This window comes from Gadus chalcogrammus, chromosome 12 (assembly GCF_026213295.1).
Source record: "Gadus chalcogrammus isolate NIFS_2021 chromosome 12, NIFS_Gcha_1.0, whole genome shotgun sequence".
NCBI classification, from domain to species: Eukaryota; Metazoa; Chordata; class Actinopteri; order Gadiformes; family Gadidae; genus Gadus; species Gadus chalcogrammus.
In genome coordinates, this window is record NC_079423.1 from 20,253,743 (window position 1) to 20,267,694 (window position 13,952).

Sequence of the window (13,952 nt, forward strand, 5' to 3'; positions counted from 1 at the left end):
GTTGTTCTTCTGCAAATTTCATGGTTCATCTTGTCTTTCAGCATATGTCCGTTTCCACCTGGTGTCCCCGGTCATTCAGAAGAGCCCCAAGAGGTAAAACCCTTACATTTAGCGAGTGGAGAGAATGTGACCATTGATCGATCATTTTGAATAACATGCAAAATCGACGTAAATGTCAGAGAAAATATCTACTTATACAATGAGTAGTAAGGACATGAACGTAAACAATTATTGATAGTTTATGCCACAAATACAGTTTATCTTAACATGTCTAGATCTAAATGACTATATTATATAAAGGCAATGGATCTTGGCTCCCATTTCTATGTGCAGCTGTTAATGTTTTGACTATGCTAGAAGTAACATGTCCACCCCGCCCCCAAGCCTGGTCCTGTTCGACCTGTTTGTCAACATCCTCGCCCACAACCTGGCCGAGCCCGCCTACCAGGCCCAGGTGGCCCAGCTGGAATACAAGCTTGTGGCTGCAGAGCACGGCCTGCTGCTCAGGCTCAAGGGCTTCAACCACAAGCTGCCGGTAGACACCTACACACACTTAAGTGTGTTCAAGTTCAAACTCTAGACACTAATGACTCTAGACATTTTCTGAGAGATGCACATTTTGCACACGTAGTAACACAAACCCAAACATAAAAAGATGAGGTAATCATTGGAACAGCACTTTATAAATGTCCCCAAACCTTGTAAACTGTGTGTGTGTGTGTGTGTGTGTGTGTGTGTGTGTGTGTGTGTGTGTGTGTGTGTGTGTGTGTGTGTGTGTGTGTGTGTGTGTGTGTGTGTGTGTGTGTGTGTGTGTGTGTGTGTCCAGCTGCTGTTGGAGCTCCTCGTGGACCACCTGGCGGACTTCATCGTAGAAGAAGAGGTCTTCTCTATGTTCTTCCAGCAGATGAAGAAGACCTACTTCAACATCCTCATCAACCCAGAGCGCCTGGCCAGGTACCAGATGTGGACTTGAGTCACATGACTTGGACTCGAGTCATGATTTTGATGACTTCAGACTCGACTTGAGAAAATTACGCATGACTTGCGACTCGACTTAGACTTGACTGCTATTGACTTGAGACTTGACTCGGACTTTGCCTCTTTGACTTGTAATGACTCGACATGTCTTGAGTCAAAAACATTTATTGTTTTAGATATAACTAACTAACTTATTTCCCGCCTGGAGGGCTAGACACCAAAGAACGTGAAGATGAAATGACCGTCAGCGAGCGAAGACAAATCTACACTTGTATCTTCAATAATATCAAAACAAACTTTATACTTTATTCAGAATAACAGTTTTAGTTTTATATCGGCTGCGTTTTGAGTTGGTCCCATTGAAGCCGTCTGGCCAGCCTCTGACACTTAAGACATCGTTCGTAAGTAAATCATTTTTTTGTTAAAACAATTTAACAAATTTACACACTCGTATCTTCAATAATATCAAAACAGAATTTTGACATCATTTATGCTTTCTTCAGAATCACAGTTTAAGTTTCATATCGGCTTAGTTTCATTTGGTTTCATTGATAACGTTGGCGCTGGAGCGTGAGGATGTTCAGCAGTGTTGCCAGATTGTGCGGGTTTTACCGCACTATTGGGCTACATTTTAAGGACGTTCAGGCAGTGTTGCCAGATCGGGCGTTTTCTACCACCCTATCAGGCTACTTTTAATCACGCACCGGCTACGCTATTCTCTTAAAGAGAATACCATTACTACCATAACTACTACAACCATTAGTACTACAAATTCAGCTACTACTACTACCAGGGTGTCCGCGGAGGTCTTAAAAGTCTTAAAAAGTCTTAAATTCATTTTTCTAAATTTAAGGCCTTAAAAAGTCTTAAATTCGTCAAAAATGTCATATGCTGGTCTTAAATTTATAACTCGGAGGTCTTAAATTTGTCGGGGCAGGGTTATTTAATTTTTTTTTTTCTCGCGGGACTTTTCGGGAAGGAGATGTACGAGAGGCTACTTTCTTGCTAGCTGCATATATAAACGGATGTCTGCGCGCTTGCTAGCTAGTCTGCAACAGTGGGTAAATGCAAGTTCAACGTCAGTTGGCTGGAAGACGTCCGTTTCCGAGGTTGTCTAGCGTCCGTTGCCAACCCAGAACAGGCCAGATGCATTCCGTACAAAAGTAGCCTACATTCAAGCTCGGCACCATGGGGATTAAGGCTGTCGTCAGCCATATGCAGAGCCAAAAACATAAAACCTCTGCCAGGAGCCACACTCAGACCCCAGCCATTTCTACGTTTTGCATCTCTGCCCCGGCGCCACCGCCGCAGACGGTCCGCGCTGCTAGCACTGACCTGAGGGTAGCATTTGGTGCGACACCAACACTGAAAGCGGAGGTGTTGTGGATTCTAAACACAGTGGTCAAGCACCAGTCCTACAACTCGAATGAGGGGATAGGAGATCTCTTCGGTTTGATGTTCCCTGACTCTCAAATCGCGAGCACCTTTACTGCTGGAAGGGACAAAACGGCGTATATAACTCGCTTCGGACCAGCGCCTTTCATCCGAAACGAGCTAATCTGCAGCGTCAACAAGGCTGATTTTGTTTTGATATTTGAGACGTTGAACCACGCCACTAAAAGCAAGCAACTTGACGTGCACGTCCGATATTGGGTCGGAGATCGAGTGCATTCCCGGTACTTGGGCTCGCAATTCATGGGGCCCCACATATATGGGGGTAAAAGGGATGATGATACATAATATTTTTTAGACAATATGCAGAATCTTTTTCTCTTACGAATTAACACGGTCGGCTATTTTTGCCAGCGCGCCACCCTAGCCATATTATGGGCAACCGTGTTCCCCTTGGCTGTGATTTGAACTTTGAATTCCTCGTAGGAGTTCATAATAATACATTGCTCGCCTTGGATGAAATACACCGCTCTTGCGCGATTTATTTTGCATAAGGGTGAGTCAAATGACGCGAGAAACGCCCCTTTTATGTAAACGCGCATTGAACCCTTATTATGTCCATGATTGAACCTAAAGCGGATAACCTGGGTCAACTAATTGAATCTAAAGTGAGCGTCGTGGTAACATTTAACTGTGATTGCGAGTTGCGACTCTGTCGAGCCAGGTTTTCCCAAGAAAGCCTGGGTATGTTCAACGAGGTTCGTGGTATACCCCCCAGGTCTTACTGAAGGCATTTATTTAATGGTGAAAATATTATTAATCAGTGGCGTAAATATCGACGGTGCAACCGGTGCAGCTGCCCGGGGGCCCAGACGCTGTCACCCCCCTCTCAACAACTTACAACTTGGGTGCACCATAAATACGTGCTGGTGCACCCAAATTAAAAATGTAGGCGCACCAGTGCACCCAAGGAAAAAGTTAGTCTGGAGCCCTGGAGTATCACTTTATGTTCAATAAACAGACAGAAAGTAAACTTGAATGAGTCTCATTGAGTGACACACATGCTATGGTTGGGTTGTAATACAGCGGGATCCCCCCTACCATCGCAGGTTTAAGGTCTTAAATTTCATTCAAGGTGGTATTAAAAAGGTCTTAAAAAGTCTTAAATTTGACTTGCTGAAACCTGCAGATACCCTGTACTACTTCAGCTATTACTACTACTACTTCAGCTACTACAACTACTACATCTACTACTACTACTTAAACTACTACCAGAGCTACTACTACTACTACATCAGCTGCTACTACTACTACTTCAGCTTCTACTACTGAAGACACAGGCGGAAGGTAAGGAAAATTTCCTTAAGGGTCCCATGACATGCTATTTTATGTATTCTTTAATATAGGTATTAGTGGGCAACTAACACAGTATTCAAAGACATTCCCGAAATTCAGCCGTGGTGCAGAGTTACAGCCACTCCGAGCCAGTCGCACATTGAGCTTCCCCCAAATGCGCTGTTTTGGCGTCTGTAGCTATTGGCCTCGCTCCTCCTCAAATGAGGAGGAGCGAGGCGGGTCAAGGAGGAGGGCGGGGGTGTGGCCCTGAGCAGCTTGCAGCCACGGTACCATGCGCTCTGTTTACAGTGGATGTATCGCAATGGAGAGGCGCACACAGCCTTTAGCTGTGTTCTGTAAATATTCTAGAACACACGGGAGTCCTGGAGCTCTATATCTAAATATTATCATATAGCCTACATAGATATCTATATCATATAATATATATTATCACGGCCAAAAGCTGTGTGAGCCGATATTATTAATCTCAAACGACAGCGTTGGGTTCTCCGACGTTCCTGGTTCTTCCACGTCCACATCAATGTGAAGTAGACTGAACCGCGACAAGCAGGCCATGGTTGAGGCAGGCTAGGGGAACTCATATTTATGTTAGAAAACCTCATAAAGTGAGATTTTCATGTCATGGGACCTTTAAGGAAAATTGTGGCATACTGTAACAGAAATCCACTCAAGCAGTCCTTTCAGACATCCATACATAGCTCATATGCCACACTAGTCAAGGCACAGCTTTACCAACTTTAGGGTTACAGTGGTGCCTTCTGTAGCCTACTAAAACAATTCAAATCCACCGTCTACTCTCACTTGCCCTCTGACACAACATAAGATTTCAGCGCATGCGCATATCATAACACATTTGAAGACAGAAACAATGAACATATTATAACTTTATTGATAAGAAATGACACTGTACATTAGAGTGATATGTTGAAATTATGATCAATAGCCTAATGATGACATCATTAGGTAAAAATAGATTCAGGACTTGGACTTGGCTTTGGTGTTACTTTGACTTTGACTCGACTTGCCTTTCTCTGTCTTGACTTGGGCTTGACTCGGACTTGACTGTTAAGACTTGACTTATTTGGGACTTGCCAAACAGTGACTTTGTCCCATCTCTGCCAGGTACACACGTGCACACACTCATGAGTTCACTCTCTTATGCTCTATTATTTCCTTATTCCTTATTTCCTCATTCCTCATTTTCCTTTTGATTTTTTTTGCTTCCCCGCCTCTCCAGAGACGTGCGTCTGCTGGTTCTGGAGCCCAGCCGCTGGTCCCTTGTACAGAAGTACCAGGCCCTGGTGGAGGGGGTGAGCGTGGAGGACCTGCTGGCCTTCAGCAGAGAGCTGAAGGAGCAGCTGTACGCTGAGGGTCTGGTGCAGGGAAACCTCACCAGCACGGTCAGAACACTAGCACACTACCACACACACACACCCGGGTCAGGATTAACGGGGGCTCAGAGTATTTTTGTGGCTAAAAAATAATTTGATTTACTCATTGGTTTTGAGAATCAGTTGACCCCTGTATTTGCAAAGGATATGCAAGGATTTCTTTTGGATTGAAGAAATTGAATATTGTACGTCATTAAACATGGAAAATAACAAATGCTTCCACATTTGATAAAATTGCCCAGGAAATGGTTAACAAATCCACAAGAGTATTACAAGGGGGCATAAAAAGCCATTATTGAAAACTGTAAATATCCAACCTTGACACACACACACACACACACACACACACACACACACACACACACACACACACACACACACACACACACACACACACACACACACACATGTGGTGAGTTGGTGTGGAGGGTTGAAGCATGGGGATGACCTCCTCTCTTCTCTACACAGGAGTCCAAACAGATCCTGCAGTACTTAACAAAGTAAGTATTAGGTCTTGTATTCTGTTCCCTGTTCAGACTGCTCCGATCTATCGCATCCCCTGCTAGACTTAGAATTCCCTTTCCCTAAAGAAACACATCGAATGGTTGAGTTGTGTTTAAGTTAAACTGGTACAGCATCGCATTGACATGGATGTCAGGGTTGTGAGTGTGGTGGCTCATGCTATCTTCTCTCTGTCTCTCCTGTTGACAGCAAGCTGCAGTTCCACCCGCTGGCAATAGAGGTCCCTGTGCTGTTCCGCGTGCTGGAGATCCCCGAGAAACATCACCTGTGTAAGATAAAGTCCTTCAACAAGGGAGATGCCAACTCTGAGGTCACCGTATACTACCAGGTAGGGTGCTGGTTAATACCTGTTAGGCTGCAAATTATACTTTGTAGGGTACCACTGACTACTACCTGGTCATGTACTGACTAATACCACCAAGGGTGCCGTTTGTCCAGTACTGTAATGGCTTCTACCTGTTAGGATAGAGTACTCGCAGGAATTGGGATGAGAATGTAAATGGATGAATGTCTGTGTTTAATGACTGAATGTATGTATATTTTCCCTCTGTTTCAGTCTGGATTGAAGAACCTACGTGAACATACTCTGATGGAGCTGCTGGTGGTGGGTACCTCCCTCCCTTTTCTGTGTATGGAATGTGATCTCCTGAAAAAATTGAAAAGCAATGAAGTGTAATCTAATTTAATCAGTTAGTGAAAGGTGCTTATCCTTGTGACTGTGAGTCAACTGTCAAACAAGCAGTGTTGGTGACACTGACAACCCCTGACCTCTGTTTTCAGATGCACATGGAGGAGCCTTGCTTTGACTTCCTGAGGACTAAAGAGATGCTAGGGTGAGCTTTTTCTCCAGCTCCAACCATGACACCACCTCCAAATCAATCTATATGGACTACACAAAATGACTGTGAATAATTAACAGAACACCGGAACCTTTTGACCCTACAGGTATCAGGTGTACCCCAGCTGCAGGAACACCTCTGGAGTACTTGGCTACTCGGTCACTGTTGAAACGCAGGCCACAAAGTACAGGTGAGTCGAGTCTCAGATGCTTAGCAAAACCAGGTCTGACTACATCACAATTCTCTCTCTCACTCACACAGAAACGTTTGAATTATAACCTGAAGCTTCTGTTTATGCTATATTGTATGTTGTTGCCAACAGCAAAGCAATGTGTAGTTGCGTAGTGTTGACTGCAGGGGGCACAGCAATAAAACTGTCGCCTATCCATTAAACCGCTTCCCATTTCCATTGTGGCTTTGCCAGATAAGAAAGTTCTGTTCTTCTTAAAGGTGCCATGACATGCTATTTTATGGATGCTTTAATATAGGTATTAGTGGGCCACCAACACAGTATTCAAAGACGTTCCCGAAATTCAGCCGTGGTGCAGAGTTATAGCCACTCCGAGCCAGTCGCACATTGAGCTTCCCCCAAATGTGCTGTTTTGGTGTCTTTAGCTATAATGCAAATGAGGAGGAGCGAGGCGGGTCAAGGAGGAGGGTGGGTGTGTGGCCCTGAGCAGCTTGCAGCCACGGTACCATGCGCTCTGTTTACAGTGGATGTATCGCAATGGCGAGGCACACACAGCCTTTAGCCATGTTCTGTAAGTCCTGGAGCTCTATATCTAAATAATATCATATAGCCTACATAGATATCTATATCACATAATATATATTATCACGGCCAAAAGCTGTGTGAGCCGATATTATGAATCTCAAACGACCGTGTTGGGTTCTCTGACGTTCCTGGTTCTTCAACGTTCACATCAATGTGAAGTAGACTGAACCGCGACAAGAAGGAGAAAGGGATTGTTGCAGGGCAGCGCTTAGGCAATTCCGCCTCCTGCAGCGCCCCCTCGGTAGCAGGAAGCGGGGCTCAAGCGGGAGACATTCGCCGCCAACAATCCCTTTCTCCTCCATGTCGTGGTTCATGTTCTTGAGGGAGTCAAAGCCAAAGTTCCTCTCCCCCAATTCATTCTCAACCATGGCAGAGATAACCCCCACTACGAGTCTCGTTGTAGAAATACCAGAGACGAGAGTCCGACGTGTTCAGTTTCTGGAGCTCTATATCCAAAAAATATCATAGAATAGATATCTATATCATATAATACATATTATCACTGCCAAAAGCTGTGTGCGCCTCCAGACGATATTATGAATCACAAAAGACTTTGTCGGGTTCTGCGACGTCTCTGGTTCTTCCACTTTCACATCAATCTGAAGTAGACTGAACCGTGCGCTGCCGGCTGCCCGCTGCCGGGCGGTGGTGCTTCGCGGCGGTAGTGCCTCGCGGCAACCGGCGACATGTCACAGTTCATGTACTTCAGGGAGTCAAAGTCAAAGTTCCTTTCCCCCAATTCCTTCTCAACCATGGCTGAGATAACCCCCACTACAGTCTTGTTGTGGAAATACAAGAGACGTCAAAGAACCGACAAGAAACACTTGCGTTACAGTGTGTGTATTCACACACACACAAACACAAGTGGCGCTAGCACGGTCGTGTCTCATTGGCGGAGTAGGGTCTTTCTGCGTCCTGCAAGACGGAGGCGTAACTTGTAGTAGGAGGCGTAACTTGTACTAGGAGGCATAACTTGTACTGTTCTAAATCGCGGTCCACGCGAGATCTTCTCTTTTCGCGGTAAAAAAAAAGCCTTGTAAATCACGGTTAACACGAGATCTTTCTTGAAGTCGGATCTTCAGATATTCATGTCGGTAAGTAAAAAGAAGTGGATTAACAAGAATTTTTTTTTGTTTTTACAAGCTTAATGAACTCTAGAACTAGGGCAGACTACTTGTGGTTGTGATACTGTTTAACATTCTTTACGAAATGTTCGAACGCTTAGGCCTACTGTTTTAACGTTGGAAGAAACCCCAGCTTTCGCCACCTCGGTGAAGTTAGTTCGATGCACACGTTTGAGATGCACACTGAACAGTCACAAAATACTCTATACTGTACAGGCTAGTAGATGTTGCTTGCTTCTTTCTGCCCCGAGTTTGCACAGTGCAACAGTGATGACGTACCTGAGAAATCCATGTGTTGAAGACTGGCAAATATATATAAAATGAGGGCTTGTAATGTGAACGCTATAATATGAAGGCTTTCTCATAACTTTCCTCATGTTAGTGACATTGTTCTTGTCTTGTTTCTATCAATAATATTTATTTTAATTCATTTTTAATTCATTTTTTTCTATCTCATGAATATTGTTTTCTATCTCGCGATCAATAACAATATGTATTCAATAAAATTATTTGGATTATTAATCTGCTGTCTAATTCTTTGAATTATTAATCTGCAGTCTTTTTGTTAAAGGTATAAAGGGATTAAGTAGGCTAAACTTAAGCAGGTTCCCCACGTTAAACTGCTATTTGCATTACATGTCATTGTAAAATTGTAATAGGCTTCTTTTCTTAAATGCATATGACTCAGGGATGTCAGTTTCAAGTAAGGCTATGATTAAGCTAATCAAGAGCATATCAAGATTAAGCTAATCAAGAGCATATTTTTAAATGAGCGGGTCGGGTGCATTATTTTTATCTAAGGCCTAATATTTGAGGTCTGAGTTGCGGTAATTTATGCACCTCTGCTACATACAGATCACTTCTGTGATTTAGAAAAGTACTAGACACGCCTCCGACTACAAGTTACGCCTCCGACTACAAGTTACGCCTCCTACTACAAGTTACGCCTCCTCCGACTACAAGTTGCGCCTCCTACTACAAGTTACGCCTCCGTCTTGCAGGACGCAGACAGATATTATTGCATTGGCGGGCCAAGTCTCTGGGCGGGCCAGGCAGAGTAAGGGGAGGAGCTTACTGCATTGTGACGACATAGGAAACCACATTCCAAATCAGCGTGCTTGAGCCTCTTCCCATTGATTCCCATTGAAACGAATGGCGTAGTGACTAGTCTCTGGGAGGAGCCAACTCTAGTAAGCAGCCTTCCCTTCTTCTTGCGCTTTGGCCACCAGTGGCCACACTGGTGGCCACTGGTGGCCACCAATATCTGTTCTGCTCGCCTTTTCAAAGGCGAGCAGAACACCTAGTTCTCGTTTTACACCGAATGCAAGTTTTAGCCCCTTGGGGACCATAGGCAGGCTAGGGGAACTGATATTTATGTTAGAAACCCTCATAAAGTGAGATTTTCATGCCATGGCACCTTTAAATAATCCAACATGGAAAATGTACATTTTTTATATCATGGAATCTCAACGGGGGTGCTCGCACAACCTAGGGGGGCGCTGGGAAGGTGAGAGATTTCAAAAAAGATTTTGTTTTTTTTATTTTAAACTTCCATGGTTTTCAAATATTTTTCAACAGTTCAATAACCAACAAAACACAATCTAACATGGCGGATAGCAAGAAAAAGTGCCGCCAGTACAATGTCAATTACATCAATTATGGATTGACCTCACAATGTCCAGAAGTCAAGACGCTGGCAGTGGGCCATCAAGCACAGGGCTCTCACAAATTTTGTTTCATAGCCCGTTTTCCTCCTTCCTCTTGCTGTTGTTCAGTTCCAGCTGCTCTGAGAGTAGACTCTACGAAAAGACTGTGGCATTTCAAATACAAAATATATATTGTGCGATCTGTATCCTGAATGGTTTGATAGTTAACTGTTATTCACTTGATTATTCAGGTGATATGCATATGTTGTTCACGTGATGTGTCCATGATAAAATTACACGTCTTGTAGCCTGCTGATGTGGTCGTTTTTTTTTCTTATCCAACCAGCCTCCTATTGCTTATAAGGGCTAAATCTGCTTACTAATAAAACAGGCTCATAAGGACATTTTCTTATAATTCCATATGTAACCAAAACGGCACAGAAATGGGCAATTTTTTTTATTTATGCAATATAGCACGAGTGTGAGTGGGGTTGGTAATGGATATAGCCTATTTACTACTTACTTTTTACTGGGGGGGGGGGGGGGGGCGGCAGAGGATCAGAGTAAGGTCAAGGGGGCTATTGCTCAAAAAAGGTTGAGAACCACTGCTTTATATCCTGGTATCACTTTCTACCACCAAACTGCTGTGACATGAATTATAGGAACATAATCGCCCAAACGTCAAAGCCCACTCTAAACAATGTATGCTTAAAAATGCTGATCCACAGCACTGACTTCGTGGAGGGTAAGATTGAGGAGTTCCTGGCGGGTTTTGGTGAAAAAATGGCGTCGCTGAGCGAGGAGGCCTTTAAGACCCAGGTGACGGCGCTGGTGAAGCTGAAGGAGTGCGAGGACTCTCATCTGGGGGAGGAGGTGGACAGACACTGGTTTGAGGTCTTCACCCAGCAGTACGTCTTCCACCGGCTGCATAAAGAGGTGGGAGATGCACACAGACACATTCCCACATTCCCAGTATGCATATATTCAATAACCTAGTCATATATAGACACGTATGCATGTATTCAACCAAAGACAGCGCTAAGGTATAAGGGTACAGCCAGATAAACCTTTTTGACATACTTGCTCTCCCACCTGATGACAGCCGCATGCAAGTTTGATCTTTTGCCATGACCTTTTTCATGCAATGTTAGCACATTGCCTGATCTTAATTTGTCAGCTCACCTTTTTCATGGGCTTCTACTCCAAACACTTGCCTCCTTGCTCCCTCTGCGTCCAGATCGAAGCCTTGAAACTCATCACCAAGGAGGAGCTGATCTCCTGGTTCAGAGAACATCACTGTGACGCCAGCAGGAAGCTCAGCGTGCATGTAAGAACCCCCTTGACTTTCTCCACTTTTTGGTTTTTATTTATAGTGTGCATATATTAATATGCGTGGTGTGAATGTCAGGTGGTGGGCTTTGGAGAAACTGAGGGCGACCTAGCACAGCCAGCCGGGTGTGGCCGTCAGGCCGACGCCCCCTCCATGTACGGCGAGGTTTCCCAGCTCACCTTCCTCCCTGCCACCTCGCCGCTGAAGGATACCACCACTATGATCATGGATATCCGCGCATTCACCTCCGCCCTGCCCCTGCACCCCTACCATAAGATCCTCCACTAGCTACGCCCTTTAACCACCAGCCACACCTCTCCACTCCTACAACAATATCCTCCAATAGCCACACCCCTAACTGCAAAAATATATATTATTCATGCCCCAACTGCAAGATCCTCCACAACCCAGCCCCCTAATGACATGATCATCGATAAGCCCTTCCCCAAGCCACAACCAACAGCCTGATTGCAATATCCTTTACTAATCATGCCCTCAAATCACACCCACAACCTATCGCTCTTCCTCAAGCCACACACCCTAACCTCAATCCTCTGCAGCCCCTCATTTAATTGGCAACTAGGCACTTGTTTCAATAATAATAAATCACAATCAGTAATCACAAACTACTTTCATCAAGAAGAGTGAGTCCGAAAGTGTCTGAAATCTCTCGTTCCTACATGACATCTTTTTCTATTTCATGGGCTAAATGCTGCATGTTCAAATTTGTGCAGCAATGCCATTCAAGGGTTTTGCATAAGCATGTTAAGGGCTCTTACTTTGCCACCAGGTGAGTGTGATTGGCCATTACAAGTCATGCCAAGAGCTTTCCCTTTAGTGACATCACAAAGGGGAGTGTCCACCCAGATGTATATTAACAGCTACATCAAACTGCCAGTTGGTAGAGTCGACTGATTAGTCTGGCAGGTACATTCAGCAATAGGGTAGGTTTTGAATAGTCTGTAATGGCTAATCAACTTCACAACTTGTGGTCAAATAGGGTCCCTTTATATTCTGGCCTCGATTCTTTCAAGGGCCAAACTTAAGAGCCATACTCGGCTGCCGACTGAAGAAATTTATACAGGTTAATGGCAGTCTGCTTGGTAAAATATGGTTTACCAGTATTTTATTTGTTGTGTTAATTGGCATAGCGTAAATGTTCTAGATTTGCAGCCTACCTCCTGAAAACTCACTTGGTAGGTTTGTTGTGACATAATTTTGCGATCATAGCTGGAGAAAAATGTATAGATTTATTACAAATAAAAGCTTTGAGAATTCCTGTCTGTCCCGAGTGTTTTTTTTCCAAAACTAGCGATAAGGGTGCAAACTTATCAGGTTAATGCCGCCTGCAACACGCTCAGGGTTTCCGGGAGTTTCGGACCTTAGCTCGGAGGAAAGTCCTTTGAACACTCTGTTGGGTTGGAGAGTTTTAGTAAGTAAAGGCGCGTTTACTCTCCTGGTGATAACGAGACGGCTCGCCAGTGATGATGCTCACGCTTACGCGTGTTCCCGACACCGACCGTTCATGTGCACTTGGGAAACAGCCGGTTGGGAATCTAAGAGTTCTTCATTGCAGGTATCCGATAGAAACCAGTCAGAACTAAACGGAACTTAGTAGGATAAGATTCAAGTTTGCATGCCTTTATTTCCTTGATGCCCATCACCTACTATCCTTTTGCTTTTATTTATGAGAAGCATACAGTATTGCCACTGTACGGAAGGCAACACTTCCCCTTATCTAGAGCTGGTGTACCAGTACACAACGTTTAAAACTGAGCAAAGTCATGCCAACAGACGTTACGTCAATCAATATTGAAGTATCTGGTATGATGGTTGATTCTTTTAGACGTTCATGTTCAGCCATTTTGACGCAGGAGGCTGCGCAAGATGGCGGTGTGAGTGCACGTACGCTTCGGAGCTGTTCACCTTCAGACCTGTTGAGTTGAGTGCATTGTGTCAACTTATTATTAAGCTTGTATCGTGCAGAATTCTCACCTCTTAAAGAGCCCATGCCATTAAAATCAAATTTTTCCTGTTTGTTAAATAACATGGGTCTGAATAAGTTTGTGAGCTGTGGTAAGTTTGAAATCTATGCAGTTTGTCTGCTGAATGCAATAGGCAATGAAAGGAAAAAGGCAGAAGAAATGAGCCAATCTGGATAAGGTGACACTGTGACGTAGCGTTGTCAAACTATTATTCATGGCCCTGCCCACTTGGTTGGTTCGTAACCACCCACAAGAATCCTGAAGGAGTCGTGATTGAGCTAGTGCTAAATGCTAATACGTGTATGGTAGTTGCTTAGTTCGTAGTAACAGGCTAGTTACAGAATTTTGAATGCAATGGCAGAACGACATCGAAGTACATGAACTGCGACATGCTGCCTGCCGCCGGTTGCCGCGAGGCACCACCGCCGCGAAGCACCACCGCCCGGCAGCGGGCAGCCGGGCGGTGGTGCCTTGCGCCGGCAGCAGGCAGCAGGCAGCGCGCGGGTTCTGTCTACTACAGATTGATGTGGAAGTGGAAGAACCAGAGACGTCGGAGAACCCGACGAAGTCCTTTGTGATTCATTATATCGTCTGGACGTGCACACAGCTTTTGG

At 44.5% G+C, this 13,952-nt stretch overlaps 1 protein-coding gene across 2 annotated transcripts in view; it reads left to right on the top strand.

Annotated features, from left to right (window-relative positions):
- LOC130393796 (nardilysin-like) overlaps positions 1-13,141 on the top strand; it is a 55,741-nt gene extending 42,600 nt beyond the window's left edge. For both annotated transcript variants that reach the window (XM_056604530.1, XM_056604529.1), the window contains 12 exons: positions 42-93; positions 385-535; positions 827-954; positions 4,964-5,126; positions 5,586-5,617; positions 5,829-5,967; positions 6,196-6,243; positions 6,420-6,472; positions 6,585-6,668; positions 10,752-10,959; positions 11,261-11,350; positions 11,432-13,141. In XM_056604530.1, coding sequence (XP_056460505.1) covers positions 42-93; positions 385-535; positions 827-954; positions 4,964-5,126; positions 5,586-5,617; positions 5,829-5,967; positions 6,196-6,243; positions 6,420-6,472; positions 6,585-6,668; positions 10,752-10,959; positions 11,261-11,350; positions 11,432-11,641 — 1,358 coding nt within the window. In that variant the 3' untranslated portion in view covers positions 11,642-13,141. The remainder of the gene's footprint in view (positions 1-41; positions 94-384; positions 536-826; positions 955-4,963; positions 5,127-5,585; positions 5,618-5,828; positions 5,968-6,195; positions 6,244-6,419; positions 6,473-6,584; positions 6,669-10,751; positions 10,960-11,260; positions 11,351-11,431) is intronic.
- Positions 13,142-13,952: the final 811 nt, after the last annotated feature.